Below are 16541 nucleotides of genomic sequence, written 5' to 3'. Positions count from 1 at the left end.
GGAACGAGCTGCTTCAGTGACAGTTCAGCAGCTGCAGAATGACAGCGGAGCGTGCCCCCGGGAGATAGTACTGGCTTACGACAAGGCCAGCGGCTGTCAAGCAAAACCTGCTGCGTGTTAGAAGCATGTGCCCTGTGTTGCACAAGAGCTGAGACCACAGGGGCCTCTGCTGGAGCTCAGGCAGGAGTTCAATGATTCCCTGAGTGCTTGGAGCAGCCAGCAAGGCACCCTGACGGACTATGGTCACTGGTGCAGGTGATTAGGTGCACTGTATTCCTGCTTAAAAGACTAAACGGTGAAATCTTCTTTGTATTATTTCAAACACATTTTGGTCGATCTATGCTTTTGTTGTTTCTTGCTGTTTGATTAACATTTAGTAGGTTACATCGTGATTAATTAAGAAACATTCTGTGGGTAACTCATGAATAGATGTCATTATAGGAGCTATACCTTCACTCCATGGGATCAGACAGGGTTGCACGGTGTCTGTTTTGGATATGGTTTAGGGACGTTTTATTTTCACTTTTTAAAAGATCAAGCTTGTTGAATAGCTAACTATCCAACAAATAATATAATATAACATAACATAACATAACATAACATAACATAACATAACATAACATAACATAATATTTGCAGTAATAATTACAATAATAATATAATAAGTAATTGCAGGTAGTAATAATCGGGTTTGGAAAACACTTAGAGATAAACTTGATCAGTTTTTCTTCAGCAAAAAAAAATCCCACACATTATTTGTATTTACCAAGGTACAAATACCCACACTTATTGCAATGGGTATAGAAGTACAAGCTCTAGCATAGCAAATAAAAGGTGGTGATGGAAAAGGTATAACAGTTGCCAGATTATGAAATACAGAGGTACTCCCTGAAATGAGTTTTGTAACTACCACTAAGAATGAGTGAACTCAATTCTTGTGCACTGTGTTTTATACCCATATGATAGAATGTCTTTTCTGCTTGGTTACTGGTAATCCTTGGGGTTGGCATGTCAAAACAAAGCTGCGGGGCCATCCCGTGGGCTGAAAGGCTTTTTATTGGGCCTTCCAACATCACCCAGTGCCCACGATGCTGCTTCTGTGGAGGAGGTGATGTGGCTGGTAGGGGTGGCTGCCGTACCAGAGCCTGGCTTCACGTGGTAGCTGAATCCAGCTAACATCCTGCCATGCCTGGAGAGGCAAAGCTCTTCCCTACATTGTCTTCCCTCCATTTGAACCAGCTTCTCTCCTTCCTCTGCCCTCTGTCATTTTTTTTCCCTGGGATTTAACTGATCACAGGATGGTGTGCATGTGCAGAACCAAACAGAAGTGTCCTTTATTTTCTTTTTCCCCTCCTAAGCCAATTTTTTTTTCCATTTTATCAATCTGTCTTACTGTATTGAGATTCCAGAATTGAATCCAGAAGAGCAGGGGCAGAGTGTGGTTGGGGAGAAGAAGCGAAGGGAGTTTTTTCTATTTGGCAGTGGTGAGCTGTTAACTTGGCACACTATCTCTTAAAACTGCTTAAACATAATAACTTAAGAGCTTTCTTCAGGCTCTCTAAAACCTGAGCTGGAGCCTCCTGAAGCTTCTGGCACATAAGGGTGTGTATGATGGGGGACAAAAAGACTGGGTGAGTCTAAACCTATGAATTTTCCATTTGCAGCCATAGATTGCTCCAGGGTGGCAGCAATCACTGAAGGACACATCTCAGTCAACTTCATAATCATGGCACAGCCTTTTTTGGCCCATGTCTGGGTTGTTTCTCAACTGCAAGAAAGTCTTTCTGCATGTCTTTCATCTGAGTCAGTTTCTTTAAGGCCTCTAGGAGTTTATGGCTGGCTTTCCTTTGTGGTCCACACATTGAGGATTCCTTGTTGTTGATTTGCCAGGTATTGACTAAGAAATAGGGTGTGTATTTCAGAGTTTGGTCTGCTCAGGTCTGGCTAAGAGATGGCTGGCAGATGTTAGTCTGTTTTCATCTTCCAAAGCATCAAATGGTCACTTTCCCTTAGTTTTCAGATACCATTCTCTTGCTGGTCCGGTGAGGTGAGTAACAGCACGCTGGCTGTTAGTGCTAGAAAACTGTTTTCCACCAATTTCTCTGCATGTGTTGGAAGGCTGATAGAGGAATCCTTTCAGTACTCTCAGAGCACTGGAGTAGGAAGTGGCTGTCCCTTGTGAAGTGGTGCCCTGGAGGATTTATGCTGTGTCATTCCTTTGTACCTCACAGTGGCTGTTTGGCTGGAAATATTTTTGGACAGGAGAGATTTGTGTAAAGACAGTTTGAAGGAACCAAGTTAGTAATCAATCACATTTGCAACTCAGCTGGAGGCTCTCACACTGGAGAATGTGTCCACTGATTGTGTGATGAGAAAGCAAAGAGAGCAAAGCAGGGCAGGAATAATCTTGCCTGAGCTGGATGTCTTGTGTCTTTGGAAAGATACAGTTACCCCATCTGGAATGAGCAAGAAGGCTGCTTTGCCCTGTGAAATGATCAAGATCTTCCCGTACTTAAGGCTCTTTTTGTACAGGTGTTCATAAAGCTTCTAGTAAAGTAAATGCAGTGTTTCAAGACCTGTGCAGGGCCTTGGGGATTTGCTTTTCTTTCCTTTTGTCCATACCTGTATCTTGCTGATGACAGTCACATCTATGAATAAAATCATGGTGGAAACTCTCAAGCTTGAAGGAACTCATAAGGATCATTGAGGCCAACTCCCTGCTCCTAGCTAAAACTAAACCATAAGAGCATAGTCTAGACACTTCTTGAACTCTGGCAGACTTGGTTCCATGACTACTTTACTGGGGAGCCTGTTCCAGTGACTGATCACCCTCTCAGTGAAGAACCTAATGTCCAATCTGAACTTACCCTGATGCAGCTTTATTCCATCTCTTGTGTCCTATCTCTGGTCCCTGGGGGAGGAGATCAGCAGCTCTGTCTCCACTGCCCACCCTGAGGAAATTGTAGACCACTGTGATGTCATTCCTCAGCCTTTTCTTTTCCAAGCAGAACAAGCCAAGTGACATTCAGTTGCTCCTCATAAGTCTTGACCTTTCACCATCTTAGTTGCTGTCCTTTGGACACGCTCTAATGTTGTGCTCCTCACAGAGTTCATTTTGTAATACTATATTTTAATGATTTGGCTGGTTTTATAACTAGGACATCAGAGACTGTAATCATAGATCTTTTATGCCAGAATAGTAGCAAATTACTATAGATCTGCCAACAACACCCTTACTAGTATGAGAGTATGTGTGAATACATGCCAACATGCACACATAAATCTGACCATCAGCACGTTACAGAAGAGTGATCACTACGTTAGCTGTCATGTCTGGTAGGGACATTAACAACCAGGAAAGTGAACTCAACAGAGATTCAATTGTTGATGCTGCTTTTAGTAAAGGTCTTATAGGTCTGGGATTTGTGAATAGGGAGACTTGGGAGTCCCTGCCTTTGAGGTTAGTGCATGTTTTTGAGGTACTTTCTATGTTTGTTTGGTTCTTTATAAAGTTTGAAATGTAACAATTTTTAAACAACTTACATATTTCTCAAGGTCCGGCAAGAATTAGTTGAAGAATATGAACAAGTTAAGAGCATTGTCAACACTTTAGAAAGTTTTAAAATGGACAGACCTCCAGATATCTCTGTATCCTGTCTAGATGAGCCTTTCAGAGATCCAGCTGTTTGGCCTCCTCCTGTTCCAGCTGAACACAGGTAAGGAGAGGCTCAGGCAGAGCAGTTGGAATTAAGCTGGGTCACCATAATTTTATATTTATTTTTGAATGCTTTTTAAACATGAAAATCACATTTAATTTACACATTTATTACATTTAATTTAGTCACTTGTAATAAAAAGTAAATCTAATTCATTGAGAAAAAAGTATTTAAACTACAGTCAGATTTATTTCTGACATTCTAAAGAGAGTCACTCCTTTATTCTGGTAGGAGTAACTAAGTGCCTGGAACTACAATCTGCTGCAGAGGTAAGTGAGTTTTTGGTGACAGCTGATGTTCTCATGTGCAAGGAGAAAACTTTTCCATTTCAGTTTATTTGAGCAAAAGAATTAATTGATGACTGAGGAGTCTGTAAGGAGCTGGAACTGAAGGATCTTGCAGGACATGGTGTTTAGAAATCACTCCCTAGCTACAGATAATTCAACCTGTATTTAATCCATTGGTTAGTTTAATTGCTAAACATGTTCTGTTACACATGGTATATCTCTTCTGTAACCATATTTAAGGTAACTTCTGTTAGCTAATAGATTTCTTAAAATAGATGTTTGTGCATTTTCTGAAATCCCTATTTTCAACCTAACAGAGCTGGCTGGAAACAGATTCAGTTTACAGACAAAAATAACATTTATCATGCCAATATTTTTCTAACATAAGAGCACAGAATTTTAACGTGTGTATACTCACATAAGCAAAAGGAGCAAAGTAAAATGAGAGATCTTGGGTAATGGAAAGAAATGCCAAGTTTATTTATAACTTTTTGTGCTTTATGATTATCAAAAAGAGCTTTTCTTTTCAAAAAAACCCCTAAGAATATAAGTGTAAAATTATATTAATGCTGATTACTTTTGTGAGTGGTAGAAATAACTCAGATTTTCTATGGTAATGTTATGTAAAGTTCAAGATGTATTTATTCTTGTATTTTCCTTAGTGGTAAAACCCCAATAGTTCATCTGCTCCTTTTAAACTGAGATTTAAATCTTGTGCAAATAAGTACGGAAACTTAGGCACTGTTATATGCTGTTAAGTTTGAAGAAAATGCATGAAAAGCAAAATGTTGCCATTGTATCCAGCAGTGTGTTTAGGAATGTACTCAATTTAAAGCGTATTCCAGGAAAATGTTTTTGGGGTTAACAAATTCTGAGTTACTCAAAACAAGAATCACTACAAGATTCAATAGTGGACACTTATCAAATTTGGGTGACATTCCTGGCTGTTTATTTATTAAAATACTAACTTGTTTTAGTTCTGTATTTCAAATTCAATTCCTAGAGAAAAATGACAATTGATACCTTGTCTTACAACCAAATTCTTTCTCCTCGTTCTACTGCTGAGTACTCTTTGACTTTGTGGGTGATGCACACGAATATAGGTGGTTGCAGTTCAGCTCTGTTTGCTTTTGCTTTCAAGGCAATTTTTATGTTTTGACATTTTCACACAGGGGAATGAAGTCAGAGGTGGGCGGATTGTTTAAAATCCTCCCTCTTTTGTTTTGGGGCCTGTCAAAGCTTTTAGCCACCTTTTTTTTATTTCTCTATTTTTAAATTTTTTATTTTACCAGGAATGTCATCTGTTTGTGTAGAATTTATCCATGTAAATGTAGCCTAATGTAATCTCCTAGTTTGGAGTCAGAGGAATATTCAATTTAAAGACTTTTACTAAATTATTTCCTCTTTTGTTACATGGGTGTTGGTTTGTTGTTAGGAGTTCAGATCTGATAATGTTGTTAATCTTTTCTTTTGTGTTTTTTCTTCTTACTTTGAGTACCAGACAGAACCAGAAATCTCGTTTTGGATATGCAAATATAGGGAAATAAGGCTAAGGGTCTTGGCAGCTTTAGTAATAATGTACTAAGGCAAATTAGAATCCTTCCTTCTTAATGTTGCTCTTTTTTTCGCTGTTTTTAGCATGTTTTTGTTGTGGTTGCTGTTGTTAGGGCTCCACCTCAGATAAAACGTCCCAACCGTGATGGAAAATCTTTGAAGAAAGATTCCCCAGGACTTCAGCCCCGCGGGCCCGCAGGCAGAGCACACGTGGTGTCCAAGGGAGAGAAATCTTCAGGCAGCCGTGAAAGGGAGTCCAGAGCTAGAGGAAGAGATGACAAGGTATGAAATGGGAAAGAACTTGGCAGGGAGGTGTTGTGTTGCAGCAGGTGGCAAAGGGAAGCAATCTTAGTCACTTAATACAGATGATAAAAAGTCACAATAATCTCGTGTGGGAAAACTTTGTGCTTTCTTTTTCCCTATGAGCAAAGCATGTATCATGGTGATATTTATTAATAATTAAACCAAATTAAGAAAAGTTCTGTCATGTTTGCTCTTTCTTGGTGTAAGATTTTTTTGAGGGAGGGAACCATAGTGTCTTGTTGCTGAGGGTTTCTTATTCTTTGAGTGAAGACTATGGGCTTGTCTCTAATCTCTAAGTGTCATTCAGGCATAAAGTCCCTTCTCCTCCTTTCCCCCCATGTTTGGTGGGTTTTTTTCCTTAAAGGAATCCAATACAGGGCTTTTGTAAAGATATTAATGTAAAAAGTGAAAAAGTGAGACCAGTGCCCTTCACTAGATTTGAAGCATTATGAATGGAGTTCCACAGTACCATTGCCTCTGCCATACCACAGTATAATTTAGGCATGCCTAGGAGTTCAGAACAGTTCAATAAATGAATTGATGATAGGTAAATCTATGCCAAATTATTTGAAGTTACATATTTGAAAATGATATGAGGGAGAAGTATTCAAAGCAAACTCTAAGCAACTTTATTTTCTCTGGCTTTTGAAAGGGGTTTTGTATTTATTATAGTGTTTAGAAAGAAGCTTCTTGAAACTGTTTTGTTTTAAAAGTAAAAGCAATGAATTAAACTAGACTAATTTGGAGATGCTTTCTTCTGAAGATCCACGAAAAAGAAGCAGTGCTGAAGTGAAAGAAAAGGAGAAACAGTGATCCACTACAAAGTGGTGATGTCAAAACCAGGACTGTTTCGTGGCTGAAAAAAAATGTCAGTGTGCAAATCACTGTTTCTGAGACACTTGTGTTTTTAAATTTAACTGTGGACTTAGTGCCAGGAACCCAAGGACTCTGTGGTATTAATTGTACAAGCTGAGACTGTACTGAAGTGACATTACTTTCCTGACAGACAAAGATACAAGACAGGCCTTCCTATGGGGACACACAGTATTGTACAGATCTTGAGAGATTAGTAAGAAAATATTTAGGCCAGTTTTCTTCCAAAATTTGGTTAGTTCCTTTGTGACCTTTCTGTTGCACTTCCTGACAGCTTAGGAATAACTCAAAGATAGCTTTTTCCATCATAAATTGTTTTTTGATATACAGGGAAAGTATTAAGTAATCCTAGCCCTTATTACCATCAGAAGGTAGGGCCAGGCACATTTTCAGCAGTGTTACTGAGTGACTGTACAGATCAAGCATTTTAGAAATCTCTCTACCCTGGATCAGTAAGATTTAAAATAACAAGTGTGCCTCCTGCAAGCTATAAAAATCTCATGAAGATCTGTGAAATTATTGAAAGTTTTGCCAGCCATATGGGGAACTGGAGTCGTGGTGTGTGACAGGTTCACCAGATGTGCTTGTGTAAGGCAGCCTTCAAAGTCTTAGCTCTAATGAGGGTGAACTCTGCTCTCCAAGCTTTCCGGTGATGAGCATTATAGGGCTTTACTATAAGGAGCCTACAACAACATGACTTGTATAATACTTGTCTCTGGGAATAATGTGATTAGCAATACTACTGCTGTGAGGTGCAGGAAAAGTCATGAAGGTGTTCCATTTAATATGGTACATTTTAAACACTGCTCTTATCTGAATAAATTGGTCACTAGGTGGCAGAAGGAAAATATGTCTACTCCTCAAAAAATTCCAGTACATGGCTCTTATATTCCCCTTTGTCTAGCGCCTTGGTGGTTATTCTAGTTCCTTTGTCTGGGGTATGTGACTGAAAATCACCCCAGGTTACAAATCCTTATGTGCTATATAATGGTTCTTCTAAGGGATCCATGATTTGCCTTTGAGAAAGGTTTTGAATGAAAAAAAAAATAGTCAGGTGTGGGAAGTGAAGAAGTTAATGCAACTTCCTATATTTTGCGCACAGGCATGAAAATAGGTTTACCTTTCAGTTTTATCCTTTCTCAGTTTACAAGTGTTTGTTCTTTAGTTTCTGAGTTTGAACCATCAAGCAGCTTTCCTTTGTAGCCTGGTATGTCGAATCAAAGAGATTTGGTAACTCATCATGTTCAGTTAAAAATAATAGGGCAAACCTGAAGCTTTAAATTAAGTAACCAGGTATCTTTTCTTCTACCAAATGTTTCAGCTCTGTAGGTTTTGGGTTTGGGTGCTAGGATAGGACTACTTAGAGCATGTAATGAACTATACATTTCCTAAGATGCTGACTGCAGCGTAATAGGTTGCATGCTGTCCTGGCTATAATACCACAATGTCATGCAGATCTTTTTCAAGGTAAATGTAAGCATAGTAGGTATATTTTAGAAATGCTCTGCCTCACTTGAAACAAATGCCTTCTTTCACTGTTTCTCCTGTCTTGATCATAACATCTTTTCATTCTGACAGTAACCATCTTGGGATAAGTAATTTTAACCCGACTTTGCCGATAAAATTACCTTTCTTAGTGCTACATAAAATAATTTTGAACTAAACCCACCAGATTGTGTATATCCACTAAATCCTTATGTGTCCTTTTTCTTTTCCCTAAAATATTGCTTTCAAGTTTTTTGGGTTTTTTTTTTTCCTTCTTAGTACCACTGGAAATTATTAGGCTTGTTCTCTGGTACCTTCTGCTGGAGCATTATCAAGAGTTTTAGCTTCTGTCTAATAGTTCAGTTTAAAGAGGCAGCATGAATGCTACCAGTATGTCTTAGAAATTGCATAATACCATATCTAAGCACTGAAAAACTTTTTAAGGAGTATTCTTTAGATTATTTTATACTGTCAGTGGATAAGGACAGTAAATATTATGAAGGATATGAAACAGCCGCCAGCTGCACAGCCATATCAGTAAATGACCTTAATATCAATGAAGGTATGACTTAAAAAATTAAATTATTTTGATCAATTATCCTCCTGCGCATCACCAACTGTGACATGAGGTGAGATAGTTGCATTTAGGTGAAAGCACAGACCTCCATGCTGGTGAAAGCACAGACCATGGCATTTCATCTCCATGCTGGTGGAAGCACAGGCCATAGCATTGGGACTGGAAGGCTGCATAATCTCCATCTGAAAATGCTAAAAGAACTGGTAGGTGAAATTGCAGGGCTGGGAGCACATTTTTACAGTAAAATCTACTTAGTCTGATGCTGTCTCATGTGAATGGTGAGTTGTGTTGACAATGCCTCTATTGAGAGGGGAAATGAAAAGTGATCCAGGCAACTGGAGTTTTAATTTTTGCGTGTTTCACAACAAATTTAGAGTGGATGAAAAGCTAAAGACTTGGAACTAACTGAAAAGTAGAATAGAGTGAATTATGGTTTCTTAAGCAAAGGTGTTGCCTCTGCCAGGACTCTCTTTAGAGTTCTGGTTCATGTCTTACAGAAAGAAATTCATCTACCCGGATACCACATGGGAAGCAATTTGTTAATTGTGTAGTGAAGAGGACTTGTAAAGTGGGATTAGGCAGCAAGGGGAAAGTAAACAAGCAGTACTGAAAGAAGAATTAGCAGTCAACTGGCAAATCATTTTTGACTCTTGTTTTGTATTTAAATTAATGGGTTTTGTGCCAATTTAACTTGGCTCAAAAAAGAGGTGCGCACTAACTGAATTTGCTCATGTCACCAAGTTGGGAAGCACAATCACCAGAAGAGGCAAATGAGGCTGTTGCACAGGAAGAATTGGATGACTCTGTTGGAGTCATGGAAATGGGATAATGTTCAGCGGTGCAGAGCAGCAGGCTGTGTTCTTGGAAACTATAGCAAGGATTTCTCTAGAAGCTGGGAGCTCAGCAGTAGAGGAGCAGACGGATTTGGATATATCAGCAGAAACCGGATCAGGCTGAACTTCCATTTGGCACGTTACCTTTTCCTGGTGGTGATGGGACGGTCTGGCTGCCGGGGAGAGGCACAGTCAGGTGCCACCTTTGGCTTTGGCAGTGAGGGGTAGGAAGTGCATGTGGCAGTTGTTATCTGGCATTTGTATGCAGTGGGAAGAACCTGCAGGAAAGCAAGATGTCTTCAGAGTCCTGTTCTGGTCATTACAGCCCTCAGGGTTATTCCATCTGATTAATCTGCTGAGGTTGCCTTAAAGGGGGCAGTATGATAATGCTGTGGATGTGAATGTAAACAGAATCCCAGTAAACAAATTTCCAGATTGTTGAGTGTCACCAGCAGAGAAGAGATATCTGTGACATTATAGGAGGATCTGGTGAGAAAACAGCTGGAGTATTTTGTGTACAACCATGCTCATGAAAGATATGTTAACATTAGGAGGGAGAGGAAAAAAAAAAATTGCCGAAGTGAATGGGTAATTATGTTCAGCTTATGTTCCAAAAGGAGACTTGCTTGGTTTGGTAAATGAAGGGAGAGCACCAGCCTGATGCAAGTATATCAGCGTGGTGGACACACCGAGAAGCAAACTGCTGAAACTAATGCAGAAACTTAGTGCAAATGTAGAAATAACATCAATTTTGGAAACAAGGTTTTTGTTCCAGTGTGTTAGTGCAGATCTAATAGCTCTTCCTGATGGAAAGGAGAGCTGATTTCTAAATGTTTAAGACAGATATTGGTTGCCTGAAATTATGAGATGGTACTGCCAAGGGTGGGAGTAGTCTTTTGCAGCCCCATATAATTATCTGTTGGCATACCTTCTTAGAGAGAAGCCATCACAGCAACTTTATTTAAAGCCGTTTTGTGAAAGTAATACCTGAAGAGATTACTGGAAAAATTATGCTTACTCCTGCTGCCTAGTTTCAGGTGACATTTTTTAAAAAATCATTATTCCTAATCTATGCTCACTTATCTGCTGAGAATTGCAGATTGGACCAATTTGGGACCAGCATTAATAATCTTATTACTTGTGAAAACGACAACTACTTTCAATCTTGGTTTAATTCCTGAACTGGGGGCAAAAAAAAAAGAAAAAAAAAAAAAGGAGAAAAAAGAATAATTCCGTGTCTCTACAATGACAGCTAAGGTGATGCTGAGAGCACGTCTGCCCGCTGGCCGCCCTTCTCCCACGTTCCGCTGGCGAGACGTGCCGCAGGGGCAGGAGAACCAGCGGTCCCTGGCACAGCACGTCCCGCGGGAGCGGGGCCGGGCTCGGGGCCGGGCTCGGGGCCGTGCTGCCGCCCCGCGGCCACGCCGGGGCTGCCGGCGCCCTCCCGGCCCCGGCCCTTCCTTCCCGCTCCGGTTTCTGTTCCGCTGCGCTGCGCCACGGGCCGTGCGCGGTCTGCCGCCGGGCTCGGGGCCTCCCGGGCCGCCCCAGCGTGCTGCAGCCGCCCGCCCTCCCTGCTCCTGCTCCTCAGGTCCTGCCTTAACTCGGTTTCACTCAGGAAAAATAAAAACCCAACCGCAGCAGGACAAACCAATTGTTCTGTGATGTGCAGAAAAATTTCTCTACTAGGAGGGCCAGTCCATTGCAGAACAAGAGGAGGATGTAACAGACAGCAAATACCTTTCATTTCATTGTCCTTCCCCCCCCCCCCCCCCCAATGGTTACTTTTGGATTCCATTTTATCTCTCCTGAAATCTTGAAAACTCCACAGGCTGTCCTTCGCCGTTTCCTTTTTACACCAGACCACTACATTTTTTACACCAGCTTTTTGCCTAAACACAACTCTAAGCTTCGTTTCCATTGCAAAAAGCTGAGCTAGGAGTACTAAACAACAAGAGTTCGCTTGGAAGCAAGAAATAAAAAGTAGTGGGAAGATAAACTACTCCTTCACGAGCTGTCGTGGGCAAACGGCAACTGGGAGGGGTGTAATCGCTACCTTTTTGTTTTTCCACTGCGAGGTTATTTGTGTGTCTCCAGCTGCCTCTCAACCCGCCTTCGTCTCGGATGCTTTTGTCCAGCCAGCTGGGATTCTTTAACTTGCTGCTGATAGTGTTTAGAAGCTGAGTTAAGAGTCTTAAAGTAGCTCCCTACTCAGCCCCCTCCGTTAAACCAGCGCAGCTGCTTTTCAGGCACCCTGAATGCCGGAGGGGAAGCGATTTCCTTCAGAACTGAGAGAGGAGGAGCGTGAGCCCTGATGCTTCGAAGGGAAAATGTTACTACGCCCCCATAAGCTGAACGGCACTGTGGAAGTATTAACCAGAAACTCTGGGCCATTTGGGGCAGGGGCAGAGTGTGGCTTGGTCACTGGTGTAGCACTGGTGTGCTGCAGAAATTATTGTAGTCTAAGAAGACCGGATGTCTTTGGAGCTTCTTTAGGGCTTTTGGTGCAGCCCTTAAATGAATACGACCTTGTAAAAGCATTTTAATTGTTTATGAAGCTGGCCTGCGAATGAGAGGCGAGACATAGTTCCTAGTTGAGGGAAGCAGATGTTGCTGGGAAGAAAAGCTTTAATGAAAGGAGGGGAGAGAATCTTGGTTTTCCTCCATCAAAGACAGTGCATGTGACAGCTTCCCTGTTCCTTTTCGGTGATGATAGTGTCAGATGTTTACTTTTGACAGGTAGAGTGGCAAGTGTAGCATCTTCAAAATATGCTTTGGGTGCTCTGGTCTTCAGCTAGGCAGTGAGTCGTGACACAGCCATGTTTGTGAGGCTGTTCCAGTGTTCATGCCTTTGGTTGGCCAGGAAGTGTGTCAGTTGTGTAATATTCTTACGAGACTGCATGATTTTCACTTCTAGGGAAAGAAAATACCCCAGGAATTTGGTGATGGGGAAATTCCAAAATTTGATGGAGCAGGTTACGACAAAGACCTCATCGAAGCTCTTGAAAGAGACATTGTGTCAAGGAATCCAAGCATTCATTGGTATGGCAGTTTTCTCAATTCAAGTGTTTTTGCTAGTGTGGAAAAGGAGAGAAATTAGCCATCTTCAAACTCCTAAAATAGGGAGACAACAACATAATCTCCGACAGATAGGCGAAAATGAGATCTTTTGCTTTAACGGTTTATTAATTTGATTAAAGTTAAGCTTTTGTTGCTAATTGATATTATGTGCAGTGCATCTGTTACAGGTACTGCTGAAATGAACATACACTCCAGAGATCTTTAAAGATACTGCTTTGGTGTTCTCATTGTCCAAAACAATTTTTAATTAAGCAGCTCTGGGTAACTTGAGTTGAAAATAATTTTTTCTCTGTCTTCCAAAAGTGGATTCAATTTTAGGTCACAGTATGATAGGAGTGCTCTCATGAGGCGCATGCTTGCATGCCAAAAGAAATGGTACTAAGCAAAAAGCTTTTCTATTTCTTTTGTATAGAAATAGAAGAAATACAGTTATATGAGAATCTTATACATGTTTCTTCATCTTGCACAGGGATGACATAGCAGATTTGGAAGAAGCCAAGAAATTATTAAGAGAAGCTGTTGTTCTTCCAATGTGGATGCCTGATTTTTTCAAAGGGATCAGAAGACCTTGGAAGGTGAGAATTTATGTGGTGTGTTAGTAAATGGCAAGCTGCAGCTATGTGTGTCTCCTGCTGTAACGTGCGGATGCCTGTAGCAAAGGCTAAAAAGGTAAATGGGAAAGATCACGAATTTGTTTATTAAATCTTCTCATGATGATTCATGTTAAAGGCTCTGAAAGAAACAGCTGGAAGTGTATCTGGCCCTTAGAGAAAACAGTATTTTCTGTTTATTTACTCACTTATAGCTTGTTGATGTTGTAATACTTTCTATATGCCAACTTGTAGATGTGAGCACACAGATTATATCCACTGAAGCAAAAGTGCTTAGACATAATAGACAGCTCTACATAAGCTTATGGTGTCCAGTTGTCATCCCTTCCCAGAAGAAAACAGTCCTTGGACTGTTTTTTTCCAAATGTTTTAACTATCTCTCACTCAGTCTGCAAACTGCAGCCTAGGTGGTACAAGGAAGCAAGGAAAGAGGGGGCCAGTCTGGTGACTTAGCTTTGCAGTTACATTTGCAACTGGGCATAGTTGAAGCTGGAGTGAGAAATTCAGAGTAGGAAAAGGAGTTGCCAGCAGGGCAACAGGAAGGATGTAAGACTGAACAAGGTTGATCGATCAGAAGTGAGCCCAATCTGGGCCTTGCTTAGAGTCAAGAAGGAAGAGGAGGGAAGAGTTTGGCAAGCATTTCTCTAAACAGCAAACCAAATTATCATTCTTCTGATGTGGGATGGATTGACTCTTGTTTGGGGAGTAACTAGTCACAACACAAGGCCTTTTTGGTTACTGAGAAGCATTCCTGGGGAAAAGAGACTGTTGCAAATGGTCTGTTATTCTGAATGTGGAAGGCAGTGGCATGTGTAGGGAATGCTGTGTGCATGAGTCGTTTCCTGTTTAGCATGCTGGTTCAGCAGCGTGTATCAGATCTTGCTCTACTAACACTTGTTCTATCTTTTCCTGATTGGTCCTTGTGCTTCCCTGGCTTATGCTTAGGTCAGACCCAGCAGGAACTGGGAGACTGCTGCTTGAGTGCTGTTCACAGAGGTTTTAATGAGTTGCAGGGAGGGGGGCCCAAACATATAGTCAGTGCAAACCTAGCCCTAGGCTATCAGACCTTTGGAGTTAAAGTGCTTGTGGTCTGTAACGGTGGCCTTGTGGCTAACTTTAGGGTTAACTGAGCTATCATCTTGGACAGAGCCTAGATGTTGGGGGTTACACATGCAAGGTGAGATTTTAGTGTATTTTGAACAGCTGAATCTCTTTTCTTCTTGGCTTAGAGGAAGTTGATTCATACTCTTATTACCTGGGGGCCCCAACTGTCTAGTATTCAAAATCTTCTAACAGAGTAAGGATCTGCTCTGCTTTTTTTCCACCTGTTAGCATGCATAGAGGATGTAGTGGCCACCTGTCTTTTAGGTAGGTGTCTCAGTAGACTGCAGGAAATGTGAAAAATGCCACTGGCCTTTCCTCCAAGTGTTGTGGCAGTGGATGAAGGAGGTGCAGCCTGGTCCTTTAAAGAGTTACAATCTCCATCACTTTGCATGAGACTACCTTTTACTACTGAGCAGTGTCACCTCTGAAAAACAGGTGGTTGTAGATGTGGAAAAGATTCTAAGATTATTTCTTTGCAGTCTGAAATGCAAATTGATTTCTGACAAGGCTATGAAGAGTCTTCATTGTTAGCCTTTTCCCTGGTGACTTGTGAAGCTGTAACTCTCATGAATTTATTTTCACACAGAACAGCATGTATTTTCCCTACTGTTGACCTCTGACTGTGCTGTAAGGATGAGAAGTATTGAAAGGAAGGCTGTTTCTTGCAGTAATCAGTGTAGCAGCAGGCATTTGTTGAGCCTAGGAATTCAGGACAATAATTCAGGGAAAAAGGCAGCCAAAGCTGGTTTTGGATGTTCAGACTCCCCTGAGAACAATTCCCAAGACAGCCCTCACAGTTTGTGCCTGCATTCAGAGGACCGTGCCTTGTCTGAAGGAGCCAGCTGTCTTTTCCTGATTCAACACAGGTGCTGTGTAGTTGCAGCCATGGGTTTCTGAGTGTCCATGGGTTTGCTCTTTCTGTTTTTCTGAACTGTTTTGTGCCAAGAAAGCCTGGTTGCTCACTGTGCTTCCCACTGCTCTGCTAGTGATTGTTACAACAACAAGAAGTAACCCTGCAGTGATTTCATCAAAACACTTGCTCCCTGCTGTGCATTTCAGCTTCTTATTGGAATACTTTGGATTAACAGAGCCTTAGAGGAAGAATAAAGAAGTCTTTGTGTTTGACAAGGATTTTAAATAGTAAGTGGCAGCCTCCTAGTTTGCAGAAAGAGCAACTTGATCCTATGTATTTCTGTTTGCAGCCATGCACATCTTGTTTTGCTGCCAACTCAAGTTCTTTTTTTTTTTTTTCTTTTAACTGATATTTCTATTGTCTCTAATCCCAGAGAGCTTGATTTTCCCCTGGCTTTACACCTGGCGTGGCTGCTTTGCACCTGTGTTATGCGTGTATAATGCCACCAGTATCACATGCAAGGTAACACTTCCTCTAATACTTAGGAAGAGGTGCAAAGTGATGGACAGGCTTCAATTTTGGCAGTGTACAGCATGTGTACCTGAAGCCAGGATTTGACCTTCCAGAATAATGGAGAATTTAACCAATATCTCAAAAATCTCATTACTTCCCTGTATCACCAGGTCCTGCACTAAACACAGTTTATCAAACACATGCTTTGAATGGGATTTGAATTGAGATGAAGCTTTTTTAAAAATATTAAATGAACACATTTGAAGTTCAGAGAGAACAGTAAGTCATCTCTGACCTGCATATTACAGGCTGAGTAATTTTCACCCAACCACTCCAGGGTTGTATTTGCAATATTGTTGTAATATCACTATAACTGTGCAGCATCTCAAATCAGAATGTCTGAATGTTCATGGGGAGGAAAGAGAGTCCATTTACTTTTTATGCTTGCTGCTCTGGAGCTTAGGAAACCTTGAGCAGCCTGAGGAGTGACTTTGGACTGTTAGCAGTAGACATGGCATGTGAACATTTCTGACTTAATTTACCGATGAATGTATGTTGAGCTTGCATTAGCTAAGTATTAAATGGCAATAAAGGTATTAAGAGTTAATGGAAAATGGAGTACAGAGAGGCTATTGCTTTTGAATGGTACATTTTTGAATAATTGCATTCCCGGTTGATTTGTTTTTATAGATCTCTTCCATGTCATTCTTTGTGCTTTTTGAAGTAAATTTTTGTGAGGAACAGATGAAATCTA

The 16541-nt window shown here is 40.9% G+C and overlaps 1 protein-coding gene and 1 long non-coding RNA gene across 5 annotated transcripts in view; one reads left to right on the top strand and one right to left on the bottom strand.

Annotated features, from left to right (window-relative positions):
• Positions 1-16541, top strand: part of KATNAL1 (katanin catalytic subunit A1 like 1) — a 40091-nt gene that overhangs the window by 12852 nt on the left and 10698 nt on the right. For all 4 annotated transcript variants that reach the window (XM_066175959.1, XM_066175958.1, XM_066175957.1 and 1 more), the window contains 4 exons: positions 3556-3716; positions 5671-5839; positions 12543-12667; positions 13176-13281. In XM_066175959.1, coding sequence (XP_066032056.1) covers positions 3556-3716; positions 5671-5839; positions 12543-12667; positions 13176-13281 — 561 coding nt within the window. The remainder of the gene's footprint in view (positions 1-3555; positions 3717-5670; positions 5840-12542; positions 12668-13175; positions 13282-16541) is intronic.
• LOC136285156 (uncharacterized) lies at positions 5733-11879 on the bottom strand. The gene is made up of 3 exons (XR_010719361.1): positions 11682-11879; positions 9773-9906; positions 5733-5819 (listed from the first exon to the last, which is right to left on the bottom strand). It is a non-coding gene; the product is annotated as an uncharacterized lncRNA (long non-coding RNA).

The sequence above is a fragment of the Chamaea fasciata genome, unplaced genomic scaffold (assembly GCF_029207755.1).
Source record: "Chamaea fasciata isolate MVZ Bird 193981 ecotype frontalis unplaced genomic scaffold, bChaFas1.0.hap1 SCAF_2, whole genome shotgun sequence".
NCBI lineage: Eukaryota > Metazoa > Chordata > Aves > Passeriformes > Sylviidae > Chamaea > Chamaea fasciata.
The sequence above is the reverse complement of the archived record's forward strand: the minus strand, read 5'-3'. Positions and strand labels throughout refer to the sequence as shown.